At 54.8% G+C, this 27,134-nt stretch overlaps 1 protein-coding gene across 1 annotated transcript; it reads left to right on the top strand.

Moving 5' to 3' along the window:
- The first annotated feature begins 1,531 nt into the window (after positions 1-1,531).
- LOC101746029 (catalase) lies at positions 1,532-3,646 on the top strand. Its single transcript, XM_038019106.2, has 2 exons — positions 1,532-1,785; positions 2,027-3,646. The coding sequence occupies exons 1-2, from the start codon at positions 1,678-1,680 to the stop codon at positions 3,464-3,466; spliced, it is 1,548 nt and encodes a 515-aa protein (XP_037875034.1). The 5' UTR covers positions 1,532-1,677; the 3' UTR covers positions 3,467-3,646.
- The last annotated feature ends 23,488 nt before the right edge of the window (positions 3,647-27,134 follow it).

Genomic DNA, 27,134 nt, shown 5'->3' with positions numbered 1-27,134 from the left:
TCAATACTACAACCAGACGGCGCGGCTCACCCCAAGGACGCCCAGCCGACGGAGCCTTCGAGGCGAATCGAAGGCTCTAAAACGTCGGCCGTCTCGGTACGGCAGCCCGTCGGGCCGCCCAGACGGTGCCGCTGGTGTCCCGGAATACCCCGCTGGACCAGAACCAGCCTGCCGGGTCGGGACGCGATACACCGTCGACCGGTCGCTCTATTCACTCCACGGCAGCGCGCTAGAGTGCTGGTAGCGCGCTGCGCGGCCTCACCCCCTCAGGTCGCCCCTTGACCTTCACCGGGGGGAGGCCGCCACCTACAGGGGCCGGGACGTACGGGCGTATTCCCGCCTCCGGCCCCCGGCTCGACGGCGACGGATCGGTGCGGAAAGGGAAGAGCTCTCCCTCTCTCGCTCCGCCGCCTCCTTCTGCGAGATGGTGGACTCGCAGAAGTCGAGCATCGCCTTCCAGGACGCGTCGCTGCCGAGCATCGTAGCCACGACGCGCGGCAGCGAGAGGTCCTCTCCAATGACCGCGACGAGGGCGGCGCGTTGCTCGTCGAATCCAGAGCAACGCGCCAGCGTGTGTTCCGCTGTGTCTTCCTCGTCGCGGTCCGCGCAGTGGTGGCACTGCGCCGTCGGTTCCCTTCCGGCTATCTTAAAGAGGTACCGGCCAAAACACCCATGGCCGGTCAACATCTGCGTCAGCCGGAAGGTGAGGCATCCGCGGTCGCGGCCCACCCAGTCCGCGAGGACCGGACGGACCGCCTCGACGGTACGGAGGCCGGCCGACGGGTCCGCCAAGCGGCGAGACCACGCCTCCAGCACGGACCGCCGAGATTGGAGCCTCCGCGCTCGAACTACTCCTTCGCCGGGGCGCCCTTCCCCCCTAGAGCGGAGGTCGCTACGCCACCTGTAATCGGCAGCGAGCGCCTCCGCCTCCAGGTCCCAGGGTGGCGCCCCGGCGAGCAAGCACGCCGCCTCGAAGGAGACGGTGCGGTATCCTCGGATCGCCCTGACCGCGATCGCGCGCTGCGGACGTCGCAGCGCGGCGACGTTCTGGCGGGTCAGGGCGTGGCACCATACGGGCGCGCCGTATAGTGCCATCGACCGCACCACCCCCATGTAGAGGCGGCGCGCCACCTGATCGGGACCCCCGACGTTTGGAAGCAGCCGGCTCAAAGAGCCGGCCGTCGCCATCAGTCGAGGGCCCAACTTCGCAAAGTGAGCGCGGAAGTTCCACCGTTCGAACTATTCCTACCTATATCGAATTTTTTTAAATTACTTCTAACTATAATAAATATTAAGCATCATTATGGGCAGCGGCCTTCAGTTAGCCCTTGATCGTCCGCCCATTGTAGTTTAAAAAAATCAATTTTTGATCGTACTATTTTTAAGTTATACGAAGTCCTGCTTTGTTCAAAAATGAGAAAGCCACAATACTAATTAGACAAAAAACGATAACAGCCACAATTACTTTATTTATTAGAGAATAAAACTAAGTGCGGAAACATAAATAGTGTTTTGTTTTTATTACATTTTTAGTTTTAACTGAAACGAATACCCATACAATTGCAAAAACGTATATAAAGTGTTCGCAATACTGCAGTATAAAGTCTGATCGGTAGACGTCGCACAGATTGTTTCAGTTTTCTTAAAATGCACTGTAGTGGTGCTTAGTGAGAGATAATGTTGCGTTTGACGACAGCGTTGCTTGCGATGGCCGCGGTGGCAAAAACTGGGAACGAGCCAGCGCCGGCAGCCCAGCAGATAGTCGCGTTCAAACAGAGAACATCGGTAAGTTAGAATGTTTTAACATAAATTTACTATTTTTTTTAAATAGGTTATTCCATACGGGACTGTGTTAGATGGGGATTTGTAATAGTATTTTCGTATTCTAGGCCAACAGATTTTTTATTAATTTCAATTTGTTTTTTTTTCCGTAAAAGGGTTTAATAAGTATCTAAATGATGATTTTTTTTAGAAAAATATGTTTAATTTCAGCTATTGATAAAATATTATGTGTGATTTATTTCAGGGGCCCATCGGTATTATGACAACGAGTGCTGGATCGCCGATCGAACTCAAAGATGCGAGTAGTACATTGAATTCAAATCTCATAATCAATGAATATTTTATGGATTCATTAACTCATATAGTAAGAGAGAGAATTCCCGAGAGGTTGGTGCATGCAAAAGCGGCTGGAGCATTCGGTTATTTTGAAGTTACGCATGATATTACGAACATTTGTAAAGCCAAATTATTTAGTAAAATAGGAAAGAAAACTCCAGTGGCAGCAAGATTGTCTGTAGTGATAGTCGAAAGGGGAGGTTCTGACACTTCAAGAGATGCGCGCGGGTTTGCCATTAAATTTTACACTGAAGACGGTAATTTTGATATCGTGGGATTCAGTACGCCCATGTACGCGTACAAAGATCCACTGCTTTTTTCATCATTTGTGCGAGCTCAAAAACGAAATCCAGCTACTAATTTAGTAGACGGTAATACGCTATGGGACTTTTTGACGTTGCAACCGGAGAACTTGTATATGTTTTTGCTCGTATTTGGGGATAGAGGTGTGCCAGATGGTTACAGGCATATGCCAGGGTTTAGCATTCAAACCTATCAAGTTGTGAATGAGAGTGGAGAGAAGCACTTTGTTAGATTTCATTTTATTCCTGACGCTGGCATAAAAAAACTAAACTCTAAACAAGCACAGAAAATATCCGGTATCGATCCAGATTACGCCACCAGAGATTTGTATAATGCGATAGGAAAGGGTAAATTTCCGAGCTGGTCTGTCAGTATCCAGATATTGACATTAGACGATGTCAAAAATGCAAAATTCGATGTTTTTGACGTGACGAAAGTATTACCCCAAGATGAATTTCCCCTAAAGCCACTCGGTCGTTTGGTTTTGAATAAAAATCCGACGAACTATTTTGCAGAAGTTGAACAGTTGGCGTTTAGCCCAGCAAACCTTGTGCCGGGCATTTTGGGAGGACCGGACAAACTTTTCGAAGCTAGACGCTTAGCTTACAGAGAGGCTCAATATTACCGGTTAGGTGCTAACTTTAATAAAATACCGATAAATTGTCCGATTCAAAATCACGTACTTGCTTACAATCGCGATGGTCGACCTCCCGTTAAGGATAACGGTAAAGATACCCCCAATTATTATCCCAACACGTTCAATGGACCGGTGCCTTACAAAGACGAGAATAGGGTTGAACTTATCGAGATATACCAAGATGCTCCTAACAACTTCGATCAGGCTAGAGAACTGTATATGAATGAAATGACGAAAGGGGAACGAAGCAGACTAGTCGATAACATTCTGTATAGTCTTGGTGGTGCTATCGAAGAATTGCAGGATAGAGCAGTGAAAATTTTCACAATCATACACCCAGATCTTGGTTACAGAATATCTCAAGGTCTAAAAGTGAACCGGACGTCGTACTACCGGGATGATGAATAGCTTAATAATAATTAGATAAATATATCAAAACACGCGCTTCAACGTCATAACGTTCAATGTCTTTTTAGCAACGCAGTTAACAAACCTTGATTAAAATCTGGATCAGGAAGTTCTAAATGATCAATAGCTAAAATATTTTTTGTATAGTTTATGAATAAATAACATGTTAATAGTGTGGAATTGTTTTTGTTTCATTACTGATTAATAGTAGTGTTAGGTTTTTCGGCTCCTCAGGTAATAAGGCGGGGTGGGCGGCGCGAACACGTGGCTTCCATTTATCTCCCGTCGCGTACAGTAACAGTAACAGTAACAGTACAATAACCATTAAACAGTTAATATTCATTAATAATTATCTATTTAACGTAAATAATTTAATAAAGAGCAGAAAACCAAAAAACTCATCACCAGCAAAGTGGAAGAAAAGAGGAGAAGGAGCCGTAGTCCCATGTGCTGATCTGATCAAATTAAGACATTGGACTCCTGTATCATTGTCACTATTTATTGCCCAGAGGATAGGAAAGTATGAAAGAACATAGTCTGAACAAAAATGCTCCGTAAAGGTCATGACCATCAACACTGAAGGGACACGATGCAAGGAGGAGGAGGAGAGCAGAAAAATCATTTAAAAATAAGGAAACATCCTGAGTCAATCGTTTCATAGAAATTCTAAAAGGACCTTTCTATATTTCATGCTAGTAAAACCTGACCATGTTCCGCTTTGACTACTGCTAATTAAAACTCGATAATTAGAACTTCACTTATCTTACGCTTATCCTTCTACTTGATAGCCTATTTTCTACTCTGACGTACAAGCTATTACACTGTGAAGTTACAGTTTAGGAAAACAGTATTGTAACATAAAGAACGCTTTTAGTAGTATTCAGAAACAATACATATTGTGGTTCTGGATAAAACACCTTTGGCTAATGATGGTTGCCATCGACGAAAGCGCCATCTACAAGTTCAATAAACGTCATACGTCAAACCACATTGACAGCAAAAACGTCATTCTATGTCATTTGTGTCACTTCATATTATTCATAACTTTCGAACGTAACGAACTAACAGCTTTTTTTGTAAAATCGAGGGTATACGAAATTATACACCTTTTTTGTAAAATCGAAAATATACGAAATTATACAGTAAAACGAATTCTCTTTTGGATATCCTCCGTTCCTGCGTCTACATTTGAGAGAGATATATCATTTTTAATGAAATCAAGGAAAAGATTCCGTTTTTATACCCATTATTGTATCAGTGTTATAGTTTTTCCAGCAAGTTATTCTTTCTCTTAAGACTCAGAGGTAGGTGCACTTTTTTTTTTTTATTGCCCTTGTAAGCAGACGAGCACACGGCCAACCTGATGGTGAGTGGTTACCGTCGCCCATGGACTTCTGCAATGCCAGGGGCAGAGTCAAGCCGCTGCCTACCGCTTAATACTCTCCATAAGCCTCGTTTGATGAAGGACATGTTATAGCGCTCGGGAAACATAGTTGAGGGGAGCTTATTTCATAGCCGGATGGGACGTGGCAAAAAAGACCTTTGGAAACGCACTGTGGATGATTGCAGTGGTTCCATGTAGTATGGATAAACTCTACTCCGCTAGAGGGTGGTGCGATGGGAAAAACGAGATGATGGTATAATCTCGAACAATTCCTCAGAGCACTCCCCATGGAACATACGGTACAAAATACAGAAGGAACCGAAGTCCCTCCGCAGACCCAGAGGTTCGAAATGATCCAGCAGGGCGGGGTACGCCTAGCAGGGTGATCCTCTTGGTCCATTAATTTTTAGTCTTGCTATCCATAGCATTATAAAGACCGTCAAGTCATCTTTAAACCTATGGTATTGGGATGACCGCAGAATAGATGGTCCCCCAGATTCCGTGCTAGACGACATCAGACTTTTATTTCCGAAGTTGCGAGATGTCGGCTTGGAGGTTAATACTGGGAAATGTGAAGTGTACTTTTCTACTGAAGTATCAGCACGCGTAGTTAAAGATTTTCAGGAGTTGGTTCCAGGTATCAAAGTTTTGAATGAAAGTAATTTCATTTTGCTTGGCACTCCAATATTTCAGAATGGAGTTCCAAGTTCTCTGGAAATAAAAAGACAGTTAATGTCGTCATTGCACGGCAACCTATTGAGCTTATCATCTCACGTGGCTCTCGTCTTGCTTCGTTGTTTGCATTTCGATGCCTCTTTTGACATATTTGGTAAGAACTTGTCCAACTTGGCTTTTCACTCAAGATGTAGCTCAGCTTGATGCTTTGATGGATACACTGGAGACAATTTTAAACGTAAGCTTGAATGACAGACAATAGTGCCAGGCTGTTTTACCTATACGTCATGGTGGCCTGGGAGTGTGACAAATGGAGCGTACTGGGCTCGCTGCTTTCCTGGCTTCGTGTTGTAGGATTGTAGACCTTGTTGCTAGCTTACTGGGTACGAATGGTGATGGATCTACGATTCCGTTTGCGAGTGAGGCTTTGGCGGCTTGGGACTTTTTATGTCTGAATGAGGCGCCCCCGGTGAACAGGAGCTCGCAGAGGCGTTGGAATGATGTGTTGTGCAGGCTGACTCTGTCAACTTTGATAGCAGACGCCACTGGGGTTGAGTTAGCGCGTCTGAGAGCGGTCTCCAGACCGGAATCTGGTGCTTGGTTACAAGCATTGCCTTCACCACAGCTAGGGATATTTCTTGATAATAACTCATTGAGAGTGGCTACGGCTTTGAGACTCGGTTGTAACATTTGCGAGCCCCATCGATGTGTCTGTGGTAGTATGATGGATGCCACCGGACTGCATGAACTGAGCTGTGTTAGATCGGCTGGCCGCTTCCCGAGACACCATGCACTTAATGATATTATTCGACGTGCTTTGGTCTCCGCAAATATCCCGTGTGTGTTGGAGCCACCTGGCTTCAGCAGGTTGGATGGTAAGGGACCGGATGGTTTGACTCTAATTCCTTGGGAAAAGGGATGTTGTTTGTTATGGGACGCAACCTGTAGTTGTACGTACGCGGCGTGTCACTTATCCGGGACCCGGCAATGTGCGTTTTTTGCTGCTGAGGCGTCGGCTAAAATGAAACATGCCAAGTATGCTGTTCTGAAATTTACATACCTGTTTATTCCAGTGGCAGTGGAAACGGCAGGAGTTCAGATGCCAAAAAATTATTGCCGCAATTGGTTACCGCCTCAGAGAGCGAAGCCACGATCCTCGGTCTGGGTCGTACCTGGTCCAGAGATTATCCATTGCTATACAGCTTGGCAATGCTGCTAGCGTAATGGGTACTTTCGGGTCGGGTGCGATCCAGACTGGCTTGTTTGACTAGCCGATGCTATGCGCGCATTGCTGTTTGCGTGGACCTATAGGTCACTCATGACGACGCTTGCAGCTGAAAGTAGGTGTTATGCTTTTTGACGAAGCATGTTGCTGATAACTCTGTTTCTATAATCTGACGAAGCGTGTTGCGGATAATAATATGTTTAAAAAAGTGTTATTTCATTATTGCGAAAAATAAAGGGTAGGTATCTGTTGCCCCACCGAATGTAGTTCCGCCTTGTCGTGGCGGTGGGGCTTAAGCGTGCGTCCCTAAAATCGCGTGCAGAGGAATCTGTGTGGGACGCCGCGACCAAGAGAACTGCGCCCAGCTCTCCTTGGTTGCCTCCGTATACAGCGGGTGCTCCTTGAGAGAGAGCGAGGGACTCTCTCCCCACGCCCTTTGCACTGGCAAAGGGAGGCATTCAGGGGATGAGGGGTTGGCTCTCGGGAGCCTGATGAGCCGGCGGCACTTTTGTGTCTTCCGGCTGCGGGTTGCCATGTCCCCGGCTTCGGTTACAGGGGAAAGCCTTCCAGATATGGGAGGTACCGGCTCGCCGGCGTGGCTCCACACCGCGTTGTGGGCGACGGACAGGCCTCGGCCACCGTCGGCCAAACCGTAAACCCCAGTCATGGGAAGCGGGGGCTCCTGCCTTTACTGGTCGGAGCCGCGAGGACGCAAACCTCTTCAAAAATGCCCCAATCTCAAGCTCGACACCCGGCGATGGGATGTATGGCTGGAGGGTTTCCAGTCCCGAGGGTGTCGTAGATCCCAGGGGACCAAACCCCTGGTTAATAAAAAAGGAATAAATAGAAATGATGGACAATTGTACAAAGTTAGTACCCCAGGAGGGTACCGCCCCCCGAGGGACCTGGGCGGGCCCCCCGGCGCGCACTCTGCGTGGCCGGGGGCTCCGTCTGTGGGGGAGTTTTGCTGGACTTCCACCGGGCGCGTCCGTAGGTGGCGGATAACGGGATCCTCTGGGAACAGTCCCACTCCCAGGGGTATCGTCCGATCTTTTTCGTTGCAAGGATTCTTAGGTGTTAGGGAGGTAGGTTAGGTGTAGGAGTAGGGTAGCCCAGTTAGGCTTTGCAACGAAAGAGATCGGATGACGCGGACCAAAACCAGCAGGGGGAGTTGCGGGCTCTCCACGCCCTTCACTCGCTGAAGGGTGTTCCTCCTGGAGACGCTCGGGCTCCCTCTCTTGTCCCCTTTCTTCCCCCTTTTTGTTTTTCGGGTCACGTCCGACCCGTTTCGGACGTAGCCCACGGGTGGTGGTGGGCCACTTTTGGCCTGCCCTTCGATGGAGAAGTGAGCCGGCGTTGCTTACGCATCTTCCGGCCGCTGGTCGCCATGTCCCCGGCATCGGCTACAGGGGCACGCCCTCCAGAGGGGGGTACCGGTATACCGGCGTGGCTTCGTCGTTGTTGCTCTTTTGAGCGTCGGGCGGTGGTCTGCCGTGTTGCTCGTTGCACTCGGCGGGCCGCCGGCCAACCCGTAATCCTCACCGCGTGGGGGACGGGGGCCGCTGCCGCGAGGCACGGGGCCGCGAGGACGTAAACCTCTTTAAAAAATGCCCCAATCCCAAGCTCTGGTGCCCGGCGATGGGATGAATGGCTGGAGGGAGTCCAGTCCCAAGGGTACCACCCAGACCCCAGGGGACCGACCCCTGGTTAATAAAAAAGGAAAAATGACAATGGCACCTGTGAAAAATTTATTACCCCAGGAGGGTACCTCCCGCTCCGCGGGGGGAGAATCCCTCCGTGCGGTCGAGCGATCGGCCGCACGCTGCCCCACCGTTTCTGGGGGGGGCACACACTGCCACGAGGAAGGGGGCGACAGCACGGGTCGCGTAAGGGACAGAGTCCCAACCGTGCTACTCGAGCGCTGCGAGAGTTTGATCTCGTTGCACTCGGCGCGGAGCTCCGCGAGGGGCGACGCGTCTAGTGGGCGGGAGACGCCAGCGCTGTTTGTGGACAGCACCCGACAGCGGACACGGCGGAAGCGGAAGTCGGCTCGACAGCCGGCGTCCTCCGCTCCGTCCGACTCGTCGGAAGGAGAGCCTGCCAGCGCCAAGTACATGGCGTTGGCGGAAGGGCCGGCGGCTGCTGCGGCGCCGCTCGCCACTGATTTTGACAAGCCGTCGTCTTGCGGACTGGACGCTGCCTCCTCGGCGCAGTCCAGGGCCGCCTGCCGAAAGGCACAGAACGGGACAGAGGTAGGAGAGGTCGAGCGACTGGAGCGCTCCCTAACGGAGGTGGGTCCTTCTGACCCCCTCCGAGCGTGCAACATAGTCAAAGAGATGGTTGCCACTATAGCCAAAAAATCGGCGAAAGGGCTGAAAGGCGACTATGTGCGGGCCCTAAAATCTGGAGCGGCCACTCTTGAAGAGAGATTGCAGGACGTAGTGAACCGCACCACAACCACGGAGACTGAAGGCTTGCGGCAAGAAGTAGCCCTGCAGCACGCCCGCCTTGAGCAACTGGCGGAGGAAAATGGCCGACTTCGGGCGGAGAACGGACAGTTCCGCGTCGACATGGCCGAGTTGAGGACCATGGTGGCCGACCTTATAGAGCGGCAACGCAGCTCGGCCCCTGTCCCTCCTCCACCCGAAGCGGAAGGCCTCACTGAGGTCGAGGAGCTGAGGCGGCAGGTCCTCATACAGGAAGCACGCAGCTCCAGGGTGGAGCGTGCGAGGCCGCCCCTCGCTCACGAGGCGAAGGGAAGTGCGCCTGTGCCAGCGCCCCGCAGGACTGTGCAACCCGCTGTTAAGACTTACAGCGGTAAGAAAATAACTACACCCGCGCGAACTTCAGCTGTGACTGCACCAACACCCGCAGCTGCGGGGGCAACAAGATCTGCCCCCCCAAAGAAACCGGTATCCGCTCCTGCTCCGCCTCAGCCTGCGAAGGCAGGGCCCGGCAGGAGCCGGACAAAGAAAAAGGGAGGCGTCAACGCCGCCAAACCGGCACCGACCCCCCAGACCCGCCCACTGCCCCCCGCCCCGGCCAACATGAATGAGGCCTGGACGACGGTGGTGCGGCGAGAGCCCAAAAAGGTAGCGGCGCCTACCGCGCCGCGCCCCAAGCCCGCCCCTGCGGCCACCGCTCCCCGCCAAGAGGGTCGAGCGGAGCCTAGGGGCCGGGCTGGACGAAGGAGGCCGCGCGCCCCGCGGTCGGCTGCAGTGGTAGTGGAGCTGCTGCCGGCCGGCAAAGAAAAGGGCATCACCTACCACGAGGTGATGACCCAGGCGCGCGGCGGCGTGAATGTGGACGCCCTCGGCGTGGAGGGGGGCATCAAGGTCCGGCAGACGGCCAACGGGGCCCGTCTCATAGAGTGCCCCGGCCCGAACACCAACGCCGCGGCCGAAAAATTGGCGGCCCGGCTGAGGGAGATTCTGCCGGACCCCGAGGTGGTGCGCATCGCGCGGCCCGTGAAGATGGGAGAAGTCAAAATCACGAGCCTCGACGAATGCGCAACTAAGGAGGAGGTCGCCGCGGCCATCGCGTCGCAGGGCAACTGCGCCCTCGCCGACGTCAAAGTCGGGGAGCTCCGGGCAACCTACTCTGGTACCCGGACGGCGTGGGCGCGTTGCCCGATTGCAACGGCGACCCTCCTGGCCACCCCTCCACAGGGGCGGCCTTCCGACAGCCCAGGAAGGCTGCGCGTGGGATGGGTAGTGGCCCACGTGCAGCTGCAGGATGCCAGGCCGTGGCGCTGTCTTCGGTGCTTCGGCACCGGCCACGGCCTCGCCAAGTGCCCCTCGACCGTGGACCGCAGCGGCTTGTGTTTCCGCTGCGGCCAACCGGGGCACAAGGCAGCCTCCTGCACCACAGCCGCGCCGCACTGCGTCTTGTGCGACGCGGCCAAAAGGAAGGCCGACCACCGGGCCGGGGGCCCGGCGTGTAAATCCGCCCCCTCCTCTACCAAAACGAGGAGGGGCGGAAAGAAAAATAAAAAGAGGAGAGAGCCGGCTGCAATAATGGCAACCGGCGAGTCAGTTCCCGCCGCGGCTGTTGTCGAGCCGCAGGGCGGGACAGACGAGGGAGCGATGGACGTAGCCCCGTAATGGGTTGCGTCCATCGCTTCCTTCAAAGTAATTTGAACCACTGCGCCAGGGCACAGGATCTCCTCGTCCACACCATGGCGGAGTGGTCAATCGACGTCGCTGTCGCCGCGGAGCCGTACTTCGTCCCCACCGACCAGGACTGCTGGATGGGGGACGTCGACGGCTCCGTGGCCATCGTACTAAGACAGTCCGCGGCGTTACCCCCCTTGGATATGGTGGCCAGGGGACCCGGGTACGTCGCGGCTAGGATCGACGGGACCGTCGTGATCGGGGCGTACTTTTCTCCGAACAGGAGCTTCGCCGAATTCGAGCGGTTTCTGGGCGGGCTCGAGGCGCTTTTACACCGCCTCGGGTCCCGCCCTGTCATTGTCGCGGGGGACTTCAATGCCAAGTGCACGGCTTGGGGTTCCCCCCGCACGGATACGCGAGGCGAGGCCCTTTCGGAGTGGGCGATCGCGACCGGCCTCTTTCTCATAAACAGAGGTTCGGTCGCGACTTGCGTGCGGTGGAACGGGCAGTCTCATGTGGACGTGACGTTCGCGTCCCCGTCCGTCGCATGCCGAACCCGCGGCTGGCGCGTACTCGAGGGGGCGGAGACGCTCTCGGACCACAGATACGTTCGATTCGAGCTCTCCGCCTCCTCCTTGTCGTCGTCGTCGTCGCCGTCTTCGGCGTCAGCCGCGGGCGCCCGCGGTGAGGAGGAGCTCCCGCAAGGTGCGCCCTGTTCGTTCCCCAGGTGGGCCTTGAAACGGATGGATAAGGAGTTGCTAATGGAGGCGGCCGCTGTTGCTGCGTGGGCGCCAAAACCCGCGCGGCTCGCGGACGTGGATGCGGAGGTCGACTGGTTCCGGGGCACCATGGCAAACATTTGTGATGCCGCCATGCCCCGGGTCGGCCCCCGAGCGCCACGTGGGGGTGCGTTCTGGTGGTCGCCCGAGATCGCAAGACTCCGCGAGGAGTGCGTGAGGGCGCGCCGCCGGAGCGCACGCCACCGCCGCCGCCGTCGTCGCGACGCTACGTTCGCGGAGACGGCGGCCCGGCTGCATGCTGACTGTCGTCAAAAGCAGACGGCGTTGCAGCTGGCCATCGGCGAGGCCAAGAAGCAGAGCATGAAGACTCTCCTGGAGTCGCTCGACGAAGATCCCTGGGGGCGCCCATACAAGATGGTTCGCAGGAAACTGCAACCGTGGGCGCTCCCGGTGACCGAACGGCTCCAGCCTCGGCAGCTGCGGGAAATTGTTGCGGCACTCTTCCCGCCGGCAGCGGGGGGGGACTTTGAGCCCCCCCAGATGGACGCCACGTGGGGCACGCCTCCGAGTCGCCCCAGCGTTCCCGCTGCCGAGGAGCCCCCTCCCCCTATCACGGGGGCGGAGATCCATGCGGCCGTGTCCAGAATGAGGGCGAAGGACGCGGCCCCCGGCCCTGACGGCGTTCACGGCCGGGTCTGGAGCTTGGCCTTCGAGGCCCTAGGGGACCGGCTCGGGGGGCTTTTCGAAGCGTGCCTCGAGTCGGGACGGTTCCCGTCGAAATGGAAGACGGGCAGACTGGTCCTTCTGCGGAAGGACGGGCGCCCCGCGGACTCACCCGCGGGCTATCGCCCCATCGTGTTGCTGGACGAGGTGGGCAAGATGCTCGAGAGGATCGTCGCGGCCCGCATCGTCCGGCACCTGACCGAGACGGGTCCCGATCTTTCGACGGAGCAGTACGGCTTCAGAGAGGGCCGCTCAACGATCGACGCGATTTTGCGCGTGCGTGCCCTCTCTGATGAGGCCGTCACCCGGGGCGGGGTGGCAATGGCGGTGTCCTTGGACATAAGGAACGCATTCAACACCCTGCCCTGGTCGGTGATCGCGGGGGCGCTGGAGTATCACGGCGTCCCCGCGTACCTCCGCCGGCTGATCGGCTCCTATCTCGAGGACAGGTCGATCGTATGCGTCGGACACGGTGGGGCGGTCTACCGCTTCCCCGTCGAGCGCGGTGTTCCGCAGGGGTCTGTCCTGGGCCCCTTGCTATGGAGCATCGGCTACGACTGGGTCCTGCGGGGCGCCCTATGGGGTTCCCTCCCCGGGCTAAGTGTCGTCTGCTATGCTGACGACACGCTGGTCGTGGCCCCGGGAGGGGACTACCGGGAGTCTGCCCGTCTGGCTTGCGCAGGTGTGGCAAGCGTCGTCGCAAGGATCCGACGGTTGGGGCTCGAGGTGGCGCTCGAAAAAACCCAGGCCCTCTTATTTCACGGGCCGGGACGGGCGCCGCCTGCGGATGCCCACCTCGTGATCGGAGGCGTTCGCATCGGGGTCGGGGTGACCGGTCTCAGGTACCTCGGCCTCGAACTGGATGGTCGTTGGAGCTTCCGCGCTCACTTTAAGAAATTGGGCCCTCGGCTGATCGCGACGGCCGGCTCTTTGAGCCGGCTTCTTCCTAACGTGGGGGGTCCCGATGAGGCGGCGCGCCGCCTATACATGGGGGTGGTGCGGTCGATGGCACTGTACGGGGCTCCCGTATGGTGCCACGCCCTGACCCGCAAGAACGTCGCGGCGCTGCGACGTCCGCAGCGCGCGATCGCGGTCAGGGCGATCCGAGGATACCGCACCGTCTCCTTCGAGGCGGCGTGCTTGCTCGCCGGGGCGCCACCCTGGGACCTGGAGGCGGAGGCGCTCGCTGCCGATTACCGGTGGCGTAGCGACCTTCGCTCTAGGGGGGAAGGGCGCCCCGGCGAAGGAGTAGTTCGAGCGCGGAGGCTCCAATCTCGGCGGTCCGTGCTGGAGGCGTGGTCACGCCGCTTGGCGGACCCGTCGGCCGGCCTCCGTACCGTCGAGGCGGTCCGCCCGGTTCTCGCGGACTGGGTGGGCCGCGACCGCGGATGCCTCACCTTCCGGCTGACGCAAATGCTTACCGGCCACGGATGTTTCGGCCGGTACTTGCATAAGATAGCCGGAAGGGAACCGACGGCGCAGTGCCACCACTGCGCGGACCGCGACGAGGAAGACACAGCGGAACACACGCTGGCGCGTTGCTCTGGATTTGACGAGCAACGCGCCGCCCTCGTCGCGGTCATAGGAGAGGATCTCTCGCTGCCGCGCGTCGTGGCTACGATGCTCGGCAGCGACGCGTCCTGGAAGGCGATGCTCGACTTCTGCGAGTCCACCATCTCGCAGAAGGAGGCGGCGGAGCGAGAGAGGGAGAGCTCTTCCCTTTCCGCACCGATCCGTCGCCGTCGAGCCGGGGGCCGGAGGCGGGAATACGCCCGTACGTCCCGGCCCCTGTAGGTGGCGGCCTCCCCCCGGTGAAGGTCAAGGGGCGACCTGAGGGGGCGAGGCCGCGCGGCGCGCTACCAGCACTCTAGCGCGCTGCCGTGGAATGAATAGAGCGACCGGTCGACGGTGTATCGCGTCCCGACCCGGCAGGCTGGTTCTGGTCCAGCGGGGTATTCCGGGACACCAGCGGCACCGTCTGGGCGGCCCGACGGGCTGCCGTACCGAGACGGCCGACGTTTCAGAGCCTTCGATTCGCCTCGAAGGCTCCGTCGGCTGGGCGTCCTTGGGGTGAGCCGCGCCGTCTGGTTGTAGTGTTGACCGCGGTAGCCCCCCTACCTCATCCGGGTTCTGACCTCGGAGGGGATCGGACGTCGGGTGTAAGAGTGCAGGGGAGTCGTTTAGTGGGTGGGTCCTAAAATCCTTGGGCCCGCGGTCTGCTCACAACACCATGCAGATCGTTGAGTCTCCCTCCTGAGATCGCGGAGAATCCCTCCGTGCTTCCACCTCAGTGGAAGCACGCTGCCCCACGTATTCTGGGGGGGGCAACAATTGCCAGGATGAAGGAGGCTGTGCGACGGGCAGCGGAATTCCCGTCGAACCGAGGCGCTCCCCGATCGCCGGCTCGATGCGCTCTGCGCTCGCCAGCGACTCGGGTGCGGTCAACCCCACCAGACCATCGGTGGGGAAAAAAAGGGGGCGAAGGAAGACCCCACTATCAACGCCCGACGACGGCGGCGCGTCATCCTCCAGCACCGAGGTGCCGGAAAAGACGATGGCCATCGAGGAGGTGGCTCCGGTGGTTGCGGGGCCTGCCGCAAAGAAAGAGACGATGCCCGCTCCCCAGTGGGCACCAGTAAGGACGCAGTGTCACCAGCGACGTCGGTGGAGTCGATGTCGACGTCGGCCGCGTCCCTGGCTAGCGGGGACGAGGCATTCCGCGACCTCGACCTTGCGCTGGTCAATCTGGCTAAGCTGCTGTCGACCGTGGCTGCCAAAGGCGCCGAGCCAGGCAGCAGCTACCGGAAAAGGCTCCGGGAGGGAGCGGCTATGGTTAGGACAAAGTTGATCCCCACCATGTCCAAACTCGTCGCGCAGCTGGACTCTATGGAGAGTCGCATTCTGAGGAACTCCCCCGTCTTGCAAGAGGGGACTCCCTTGTCGCCGATGCCTGCGCTGGCACACTCTGGGCCTCCTGCGAGGAAGATGGATACCAGCGTGCCCTCACGACCCGTGATGAGTGTGGCGGCGCCCATGCCAGCGCCTACTTCTGTGGCCCCTGTTCCACGAGTGCCTACTCCCGCGCTCCCTCGCCCCCCGCGGAGGGTTGAGTTGAGGCCTGCGCTGCCTCCCCAAATATCGGCCACCCCTGCATCCGTACAAAGAGGAAGGTTAAGGCCTGCGCCAGCGCAGGCTGAAGACATCCGTTCGCCACTGGCGAGGATGATAGACGAGTGGCTGGCGCTGCCGCGGCCCAGGCCTGCAGAGCCGTCAAGCAGAGAGGAAATGGCGGCCTGCATCTCGCGGGCGGTGGCGGTTGAGGTCCGCAAACACTTTGCCGGCCTCGAGGAGATGCTCCGCTCCTCGATTGGTTCCGGAGATGGCGTCCCGGCACCAACAGCCGCGACCGCTTTACGGGATCAGGCCGCCCAGCCGACTTCCACTTCTGCCCCATCCGCAAGGGTGGCACGACGTGGAGGCCGGAATATCAGAGGTGCGGGTGCCCAGAATCCCGGCCCGCGATCCCAACCACAGCCTCGCCCCCTTCCTCCGCCCCCGTTAAGCATGGACGAGGGCTGGACAGAAGTGGTGAAGCGGGGCACCACAGCACGGCGACAGATAGCAGCTCTGGCAGCTCCCCGAGGGGGTCGAGCGCCGACCGCTACATCCCGAAACACAGCGCTGGCGGCCGTGACTGCTCCCCACGAGGGTCGAGCACCGGCCGCTGGCAAAAAGAAAAACAAAAGGAAGAAGCCGCGCGCAGCGGGTACGGCTGCCGTGGTAGTGACTTTGCTGCCGGCCGCTGCCGAAAAGGGCCTCACCTATAATGAGGTGATGGCCCGGGCGCGTGCAGCTGTAAACTTGACCGAAATCGGGGCAGAGGAAGGTCTACGCTTCCGGCAGACCGCCAATGGGGCGAAAATGCTGGAGTGTCCCGGTGCCGATAGTTCTGGCATCGCGGACAAACTAGTGGCGACGCTCCGCGTGGCATTGCCGGAGGAAGAGGTGCGCGTGCACAGGCCGGTGAGGATGGCCGAGATTAGGATCACCGGCCTGGACGACTGCGCCACCAAGGAAGAGGTGGCAGCCGCGATAGCCGCCCAGGGGGGATGTGCTCCGGAGAGCGTGACCGTGGGCGAACTTCGCTCAGGGTACTCCGGGGCCAGATCGGCGTGGGCGCGCTGCCCTGTGGAGGCGGCCACTTCCTTGGCCACCCCTCCACCGGGAAGATCGACGGGGGATCCGGGGAGACTGCGCGTGGGCTGGATAGCGGCCCACGTGCGTCTCCAAGAACCACGTGCCTGGCGATGCCTCCGATGTTTTAGCACGGGGCACGGCCTCGCTAGGTGCACCAGCTCGGTTGACCGCAGCGGTCTTTGTTTCCGTTGCGGCCAGCCGGGCCACAAAGCAGCGTCCTGCACGGCCACCCCGCACTGCGCTCTGTGCGCTGCGGCCGGGCGCAGGGCAAACCACCGGGCGGGAGGCAAGGCGTGTTTCCCGTCCGGTAACAACACCGAACGAAACCGGCGCCGGAGATCAAAGCGCCGGCAAAAGAGAAGGTTGGCCAGAGGAGCACTGGCCAACGCTGTAATCCCCGTTGCGGCGCCGGTGCCGGAGGGCGGGGGCAGCAGTGAAAGGGAGGGGGCGATGGATGTGGTTCAACAGTAATGGACCGCACCTATCGCTTCCTCCAAGGAAACCTGAACCACTCCGCCAGAGCTCAGGACATGCTGTCTCAGAGCATGGCGGAGTGGTCCATAGATGTGGCTGTGGTCGCCGAGCCGTACTTCGTTCCCCCGGCAAATGATTGCTGGTTTGGGGACGACGGCGGCCTGGCGGCCATAGTCATAAGAAGGGACGCGGCGATCTCCCCCCTGGCGATGGTGACCAGGGGCCATGGTTCGTCGCGGTGAAGCTGGAAGGGACCGTCGTGATCGGGGCATACTTCTCTCCGAACAGGCCTACCGTCGAGTTCGGGCATTTCCTGGGCGGGATCGGGGCGATTGCTCGCCGCCTCGCTCCTCGTCCAGTGATTCTCGCGGGGGACCTAAATGCGAAATCTGTCGCATGGGGCTCCCCCCGCTCGGACGCTCGTGGTAGGCTACTGGAGAGGTGGGCGAACGCGGCCGGCCTCTGTTTGTTGAATAGAGGGTCGGTTGCGACGTGCGTGCGGTGGCAAGGCGAGTCTATTGTGGACGTTACGTTCGCGAGCCCGGCCATCGCGCGCCGTATCCGCGACTGGAGGGTTTTGGAGGGGGCGGAGACACTGTCCGATCACCGATATATTCGGTTTGATCTCTCCGCCCGCTCCGCAGTCGCGGACGCCCACAGGGATTACCCACGTGGTGCGCCCCGGTCATTCCCCAGGTGGGCACTGAAGCGCCTGAATAAGGCGCTACTGATGGAAGCCTCTACGGTGGCGGCGTGGGCGCCCATGCGTCCACATCCGGTTGAGGTCGAGGGCGAAGCGGGGTGGTTCCGGGACACGATGCGTCGCATCTGCGACGTATCGATGCCCCGGATCAGCCCTCGGTCTCCCAATCGCCAGGCGTACTGGTGGTCGCCCGAAATCGCGCAACTCCGCGTGGAGTGCGTTCGGGCGAGGCGCGAGTGCGCTAGGCATCGCCGCCGTCTACTGCCGCGTCGCAACGATCCGGTTGCGTTCGTGCTGGTGGAGGCCCGGCTGTACGGCGCATTTCGCGTCGCGCAGAGGGCTTTGCAGCTGGCCATCAGAAGAGCCAAGGATCAACACATGGAGGGTCTCTTGGAGACGCTCGATGGGGATCCGTGGGGGCGACCCTATCATATGGTGCGCAATAAAATGCGCCCATGGGCCCCCCCAATCACGGAGCGTCTCCAGCCTCAGCAGCTGCGGGAAATCGTCTCGGCGCTGTTTCCGCAGGAGCGGGAGGGATTTGTCGCTCCCGCTATGGACCCCCCGTCAGAATACGACGGCGACGTCCCTGCTGAGGTGCCCCATATAACGGGGGCGGAGCTCCATGTGGCAGTGCGTAAAATGTGCGCGAAGGACACTGCACCCGGCCCGGACGGCGTCCATGGCCGGGTTTGGGCCTTGGCTCTTGGTGCCCTGGGGGACCGACTCTTGAGGCTTTACAACTCCTGCCTCGAGTCGGGACGGTTTCCTTCATCGTGGAGGACGGGCAGACTCGTGCTGTTGAGAAAGGAGGGGCGCCCGGCGGATACTGCCGCTGGGTACCGTCCCATCGTGTTGCTGGATGAGGTGGGCAAGCTGCTGGAACGCATTCTGGCAGCCCGCATCATCCAGCATCTAGTCATGGTGGGACCCGATCTGTCGGCGGAGCAGTATGGCTTCCGAGAGGGCCGCTCAACGGTAGACGCGATCCTTCGCGTGCGGTCCCTCTCGGATGAGGCCGTCTCCGGGGGTGGGGTGGCTTTGGCGGTGTCACTCGATATCGCCAATGCGTTCAACACCCTGCCCTGGTCCGTGATAGGGGGGGCGCTGGAACGACACGGAGTGCCCCCCTACCTTCGCCGGCTGGTGGGTTCCTACTTGGAAGACAGATCGGTCACGTGTACCGGACACGGTGGGATCGTGCACCGGTTCCCGGTCGTGCGCGGTGTTCCACAGGGGTCGGTGCTCGGCCCTCTTTTGTGGAATATCGGGTATGACTGGGTGCTGAGGGGTGCCCTCCTCCCGGGCCTGAGTGTAATCTGTTACGCAGACGACACGTTGGTCGTGGCCCGGGGGGGGAGTTTTGCTGAGTCTGCCCGTCTTGCTACGGCTGGGGTGGCGCATGTCGTCGGCAAAATCAGGAGATTGGGCCTCGACGTGGCGCTCAGTAAATCCGAGGCCATGTGGTTCCACAGGCCCCGGAGAGTGCCACCTGTCGATGCCCATATCGTGGTTGGAGGCGTCCGTATCGGGGTCGGGGTGCAGTTGAAGTACCTCGGCCTCATTCTGGACAGTCGTTGGACCTTCCGTGCTCACTTTCAGAATCTGGTCCCTCGTTTGTTGGGGGTGGCCGGCGCGTTAAGCCGGCTCCTTCCCAATGTCGGGGGGCCTGACCAGATGACGCGCCGTCTCTATACAGGGGTGGTGCGATCAATGGCCCTATACGGGGCGCCCGTGTGGGGCCAGTCCCTGGCCGTGGGGGTAGCGAAGCTGCTGCAACGGCCGCAACGCACCATCGCGGTCAGGGTCATCCGTGGTTATCGCACCATCTCTTTCGAGGCGGCGTGTGTACTGGCTGGGACGCCGCCTTGGGTCCTGGAGGCGGAGGCGCTCGCTGCTGACTATCAGTGGCGGGCTGACCTTCGTATCCGGGGCGTGGCACGTCCCAGCCCCAGTGTGGTCAGAGCGCGGAGGGCCCAATCTCGGCGGTCCGTGCTGGAGGCATGGTCCAGACGGCTGGCCGATCCTTCGGCTGGTCGTAGGACCGTCGAGGCGATTCGCCCGGTCCTTGTGGATTGGGTGAATCGTGACAGAGGACGCCTCACTTTCCGGCTCACGCAGGTGCTCACTGGGCATGATTGCTTCGGTGAGTTCCTGCACCGAATCGGAGCCGAGCCGACGGCAGAGTGCCACCATTGTGGTTGCGGCTTGGACACGGCGGAGCACACGCTCGTCGCCTGCCCCGCATGGGAGGGGTGGCGCCGTGTCCTCGTCGCAAAAATAGGAAACGACTTGTCGTTGCCGAGTGTTGTGGCATCGATGCTCGACTTCTGCGAGTGCACCATCTCGCAGAAGGAGGCGGCGGGGCGCGTGAGAGACACGCAAGCCCGCCGCCGTCGAGCGGGGGCCAGGGAGGCGGATCTCGCCCAAGCCCTGGCCCTCTAAGTGTTTCGGGTCCCCTTCATATGTCGGTCTGGGGACAGGCGAAGGGGGCCTAAGAAGACGACGTGCAAGCTGCTCTGCACGCGTTTTACGCAAGAGCATCCGGGTGATGGAAGGCCGGCTATCCTCGACCCATGCTGGTTCTGACCCAGCGGGGTATTCCGTAGGATAGACCATTCTAACCGGCGCCATCTAGGCGGGCTCTGGATAGCCTGCCGACCGAGAGGGCTGGTGGTCGTGGCGCCGACGACCGCCGGTCCGGCGTCCCGAGGGGGAGGGTGATGGGAGAGATGTGCTCCGCACTAAACGCTTCACTTTCCCCCCTTTGCCTTTTCATGGGTTCTGTCTCATGTGAGGTTCGGACGCGGGTTGTTGAGCGACAGGAGGTTTTAGTCAGTTCGACTCCGACATGCCCCGCCTTCCATCCCCAGGGGAGGGCGGAAGTCCGGCGATTTCCTCCTGACCAAAAAAAAAAAAAAAAAAAGGTATCTGTTAAGTTTAAGAAACCGTTTGGTACTTTTTGCCCTAAAATAGGAAGGAAACTTCGGCCTCCGTGACAAACTTTCGCATTTGCAAACTTACTAGGAAGTGTTAATAAAGGATTTTAACATCAGAGAAGGCGGCGGTATCATTATCCACTGTGAATGTATCTAAGCGAAAAATGTTTAAGAACATAGCTGGTTTTCAATATGGTTATTTTTATTTTAGTCCCTCATCGTAATGACCTACGATCGATTAGAGAGAGAAAAGATGTTTAAAAATTTTTGCATACAGAATATATTGTCTTGTTCTTATTTATCTTTTTTTTTTTGGCCTTGTAAGCACACGGTCCATCTGGTGTTGAGTGGTTACGTTGTCTACCGCTGAGCACTCTCCGTAAGCCTTGTTTGAAAAAAGACACGTCATAGCGCTTGGAAAGCCCGTGGTGGGGAGTTCATTCCAAAGCCGGATGGTACGTGCAAAAATATCTTTGGAAACGCACTTCTTTAAATAACTAATAAACTATCAGAAACACAGGTTGTAGGCAAGTCGTGTAGCGCCTGACAAAGCTACAAATCCACCTCTCAACAAGTTGCTATAATTTTTAAGGCGCACATCCTTTTTATATGGCGGTTTTGTTATCAGCAGTATTTGAAGAACATTTGAAAAGTTAACGAATTAATTGTGTACTTATTTTAATAAGGCATTATGATGTGTTTGTGATACATTATGATTAAAGTGGCAAAAATACTTTTTTTTAGGATTGAAGGATTACTGGTGGCTCGGAGGCCTTTTCAGTTTCACCAGGACAGGTGAGCGAGCAAAGGCTCAGCCAGGAGGGGTGGGATTTGCTAACAGTTGCCCCGAAGGAGACCTAACAACTCAAGTGCAACTGTTTCGCGAATGAATCTACTACCGGATCGGAATCGCGACCCGCTGAGAAGATCCGGCGAGAAACTCAGCGAGCTGATGCATGCGTTAGGTTGCACATCGAACTCTTTGTCGAGTTCGACGAGTACGGTACCGGCGTCCCTAAGCCTGCTCCTAGTGTTAGGGCTGAAGGCGTCTAATGCTAAGGTTATTGGATCTGATGGATCCGTAAAGACTTGTCTAGGGCGTCGACGGTGACTGGCTCCTGCGTGATCAGGATTCGGGGAGTAGTCAGCAGCGGCAACGATAAGGCGATTATCATGACGCACAGCCTTATCGACGTACCGACGCTGACTTCATGTATTTCTGGATTGATTTGAGGCCCAGGTCGTCGTGTAGGTCAACGTTCCTCACGAACCACGGAGCCCCGACAGCTAACCTGCAAAAGCGGGATTGTAGGGATTGGAGGGTGTCTATGCGTGTGCGGGCCGCGTGAGCGAACACCACACTCGAGTAAGTCATGACGGGCCTTATGCAAGTTTTGTAAAGCGTCACCTTGTTCCGAAGGGACATTTTACTCCGCTTACAGATCATGGGGTAGAGTCTACCGAGAGTAAGCGCAGCACAGTCGCGGACTGATTTTATATGCGGGCGGAATGTCATCGATGCATCCAGGGTAACGCCCAGGTACTTGACCATCCTGGCCCAGGGTATGTGTTGTCTAAAGAGAGTAATCGGGGGTGTGAGATTCCTCCTCCTAATCTAGCGGGAAATTCGTGTGGAGCTTCCCCTCTGAAATAGCACCGCAGTAATTTTCGCTAGGTTGATGTCTAGCCAAACATACTATTTTTACTAACTCCGCTGTTGTAGCGATTGGCTGTGGATCTTGTTCTCTGATCAAGGACTGCCACTTGTTTGAACAACGGTTTTATGCGGGGAGACGACTTGGCGATCGCGCGGATTCGAACTCCATGGCATGAATTGTAAAAAATCTATGCCACACTGTTCTTTGAAATTCCCAGCATTAGAAGCTTTTCTGATACGATGTTTTTGTTAATGTGAATAAAATTGATAATTACTTGTTACAAAAACGGAAATACAATGGTTTTGTTATGGATATCCGTGTTATCAAGAGCATAACCATGAAAGTGTTTCTTTTTATTGTCCTTATAGGCAAACGAGCATACGGCCCAACTGATGGTGAGTGGTTACCGTCGCCCATGGACTTCAGCAATGCCAGGGGCAGAGCCAAGCCGCTGTCCACCGTTGAGTACTCTCCGCAAGCCTCGCTTGAAGAAGGACAAGTCATAGCGCTCGGGAAATACCGTAGAGGGGAGCTCATTCCAAAGCCGGATGGTACGAGGCAAAAAAGATCTCTGGAAACGCACTGTGAGCAGACGATCCAAGTGGAGCGTCGACTACCACACTGTATTCAGCTGGGTGAGATGTCAGCAGAAGGTCCAACAAAGAAGGCTCGTGCCCCTCAATGTTCCTAATGTTCTAACAATATGTTCTCTCTGTGATGGTGTATGGGGCCGAGACATGGCCGCTCACAAAGCAATTATGACCAAAATGCAAGTCACGCAAAGGGCCATGGAACGGACTATGTTAGGCGTTTCTCTACGGGATAAAATGCGCAATACTGAAATCCGCAGAAGAACTGGTTTGACTGACATAGCCAAAGTGATTGCTCGGAAAAAGTGGTAGTGGGCCGGCCACATAATAATATGTCGTCGCACTGACTATCGGTGGGACACAAAAGTACTGGAGTGGAGACCTCGTTCTGGACGTCGTAACGGGACGACTTCGAAATAGATGTCCGCTTTTGTAAATAATCTATAGATTATAAGTAATTGTAACAATTTAGAATTTTTTTCACTCTTTTTTTTCCCAAATAAATATAAAATATCAAGGGATAAAAGACTATTTGGTTAAAACAACTTCATAAGCAGAACGTGTGGTTTTTACACAGATTTATTACTATTGAATAAAATTGATATATCGCGGTAACTCCCCTCCCTACCTTGCCCGGGTTCTGTCTCGGGTGATGATCGTTCATTGGTAAAATTGGTATCTGCCGGTGAGATTTGAACGCCGGCATAGTCGTATCGCTCGATATGAGTATACTGGGAGTCTTAATTTTTAGGCCTTGACCTCTCGTTGCAGCTTGCCTACAGGTACTGCGGACAGGAGGAAGAATCCCTTTTTCGTATATTAAATGTTTTATGCGATGTCTTAAGCATGAAAAGATGTTCACTGCTCAGAGAGCACATTGTCTGTCCCGAAAAGGCAAGAATATCTATCCAAAGAGAGTGGTCGAGTTCAAGCTGGGTTTGTGGTTGTACAAATACTTTGGAGGAGTCATAATAGAGCCGTGTGAGTCGTAATGCCAGATAATTCACAGTTTCATCTCCGTTAGATGTCTCGTGCCCTATCTATCAGATCCAATAAGTCTTGCATTAGACGCCTTCAGCTTTAACTAGCGTTTGGGGCAGAGCAGGTTTGGAGACCCTGGTAACCGTACTCGTCGAGCAAAGAGTTCTACGTGAAACCTAACCCATGCATCAGTCTGCTGAGCTTCTCGGCGGATCTTCTCAACGGTTCGCTATTCCAATCCGGTAGTAGATTAACTTTAGGATGTCATTTGCATCTTTTGATTTTTTATATGATTTATATGGTTGAAGGTTCCGCAAAATTATAATTTGCGTAATTACTGGTGGTAGGACATCTTGTGAGTCTGCGCGGGTGGGTTTCACCGCCTTGCCTATTTCTGCCGTGAAGCAGTAATGCGTTTCAGTTTGAAGGGTAGGGCTGCCGTTGTTGTTTTTTTTTTTTTTTTTCCTACCTAAGCTGATAGCCTTAGGGGCTATTTCAGCGTAACCCTAACGTTTGTAGGTGAGCTCACGGGGCTCAAACCTGATGACGATGCTAACACGAACCCTAGCAAGAGCCGTGCTTCGCAGAATCTATCACCGGATCGGAAACGCGACCCACTGAGAAGATCCAGCGAGAAACTCAGTGGGCTGTGTCTGAGAGTTAATTTACTCGTCGAGCCCTTCGTCACAAGCGACGGGTTCGACGAGAACGGTGACCGGTGCTTGAAGTACCTAAAAGCACCGTTAGTGGATCGGGAGGATCCGAGATGACGTGTTTTGGGCGACGTCGACTGCTTTCCATTCTGTCCGCAGGATCGGGAATGTAGTTACCGGCGGCCACGATGAGAGGGTTCTCGTGTCGTGCCGCTTTATCGAAGTGGGGCTGTTGTAACTATTACTTGAGACCTTAGAACTAATATCTCAAGGTGGGTGGCGCATTTACGTTGTGGATGTCTATGGGCTCCAGTAATCACTTAACACCAGGTGAGCTGTGAGCTCGTCCACCCACCTAAGCAATAAAAAAAAACCATTAATCATTCAATCATAAAAAAGTAAAATAAATGTGTCATTGAAATACAAAACGAGTTTTTCATGTGATAGTATGCAATAATGTTTTTACATTAACATGTTTTCGAATGATTAAGAGCTATTAAGTCGTGACAGTAATTAACTGAAATGTGCCTAATTTGAAATGCCTCACTAAATATTTATATGTAAATTAGCTGTGCCCGCGACGCCGTCCGCGTGGAATAGCGTCTTTGGGCAGCAGTTTTAGGACATATCTTTTGGTTTATAAATTGGGTATTTGGGTATCATTTGGGTATTTAGAAAAATCTTATTTAAAGTAATGCTTCTCTATACACGACAATGAGACGTGTAGCCATCGGAGATCAAAGCATACAGGTTGCTAGGATTGCTAACATGTGACAGAGCTACATAACCGTCTGACCGAGTTGACTGTGTGAAAAGCAGTTAACACTTAGATCTAAGCCCACAACTTTTAGCGTCTGACCTTGGACTTTATTTATTATCATCACGAAACATAGGCTCACTGGAAACGCGATCGGTAGTGAGTCGTGCTTCCCGTTCTTCTAGTGTCTCTTGAGACCGGGCATGCTTTTGCTGTCCGAACCCTCTGAAAGCTCAGACGGATTTCCCTATTAGTAAAGGTCTCAGACTCAAGCGATAGTGCATGAGCCTCGCGATCGGCAGTGAGACATGTTTCTCGTTCTTCAAGTGTTTCCTGAGACCGGGCATTTGCTGTCCGAACCCTCTGAGATCTCAGACGGATTTCCCTATCAGTAAAGGTCTCAGAGTCTCGTCTCATGATCTTCTTCAGATTCCTGTGATCGAACTAATCTCATCCTTTTAGCATTCCTGCTGCACTGGGTCTTTTTCGAGGCATACCTACTATAAGTAGTACCTACAAACACAACGTTGTTTGGTAAACACGTACTTATCATAAAACTAAATTATAAATACTTACAGATTATTACACCGTTTAACTATATTACAATTTGTTAATAACTATTAAGACGTGTCAACCTAATCTTTTAACTATAGAAAACAAACGTGCCTATGGGTTAATTTATTCATCGAGCCCTTCGTCGCAAGCGACGGGTTCGTCAAGGAAGCAGCGGCGCGGCATTTTCCGCGCTTTGTATACCTGCGCGGCTGCACAGACGTAAACAATCTATCTACAAACGCCCAGCTACGTGATTCTTTAAATTGGCATAACTTTTTTGTTTATGAACCGATTGACATGAAAGAAACACTAAATGTTAAGTAAAGCTTAACATTTAGTGTTTGCAGAGCAGACAGAGCCCATTCTAAGATTAGCGTGTACAAACGCACAGACAAACAGATTAACAGACAAAAAAGGGTGCGTGTACTTATGTACGCGCGTGAGAAGTTATACTTTATTTTTATTAATTTTTTTTTTATTTATTTAAATTTTAATCAATTTGAATAAAAATCGATTAAACAACATCCTCAAACACGCATATTGGACATCCCTTTTCTTGACATCGTATAAATTCGGTAATTCTCGGTACGGTTCGGAAAGTTCACCTGCGGCTATATTCAGACTCGCCAAGTTACGTCAGTCGTATTGTGATGAGCTATTTAGTGGGCAACTTCATTTTGTTAATTTTGTGTCACGGTGCGCGCGCATCGTAAAATTTCACTCTCATCAATTTTTCATAACGCGCCTAAAGAAGTATAACTTCAAAAAATCTAAAAATCATTATTTTGGGTTTTGCGTTCATAAAGCCCCCTATAATAGTTTTCCTGAGATATCTTCCATGTACAGACCAGTTACCAGTTACGATTTTATTATATGTATTGATTGATGATGATTGATTAATGCAAATTTAATGAAACTATAATACAGTAGAATTCACATACAACGACTTCGCTTATAACGACTAACCGCTTTTAACGACGATCATGATTACTCAAGTTAGGTTTCATAGTTAGGTACTGAGAAAATATAACCGTTTAGTGCGACTCCGTTTTAAGCGACCAACTGCTTATAGCGACCCTTAATTATGAATATTATGATGATACGTCCGGTTAAAACGACGCACAATGTTTTGTTTACATAAACTACCAATACCTCGGCGCCCCAACTTCACTCAGATTAGAAGCCGGTGAATCAAATGCAACCCTCGCAAAGGAGTTTGGCGTATCTCATTCTACAATATCAACAATAAAGGAGAATAAAGATAAGATCGAGCCGCTGTTTAATGCCAATGTTTTAAAATAC

Source organism: Bombyx mori, chromosome 22, assembly GCF_030269925.1.
Source record: "Bombyx mori chromosome 22, ASM3026992v2".
Classification (NCBI taxonomy): Eukaryota; Metazoa; Arthropoda; class Insecta; order Lepidoptera; family Bombycidae; genus Bombyx; species Bombyx mori.
The sequence above is the reverse complement of the archived record's forward strand: the minus strand, read 5'-3'. Positions and strand labels throughout refer to the sequence as shown.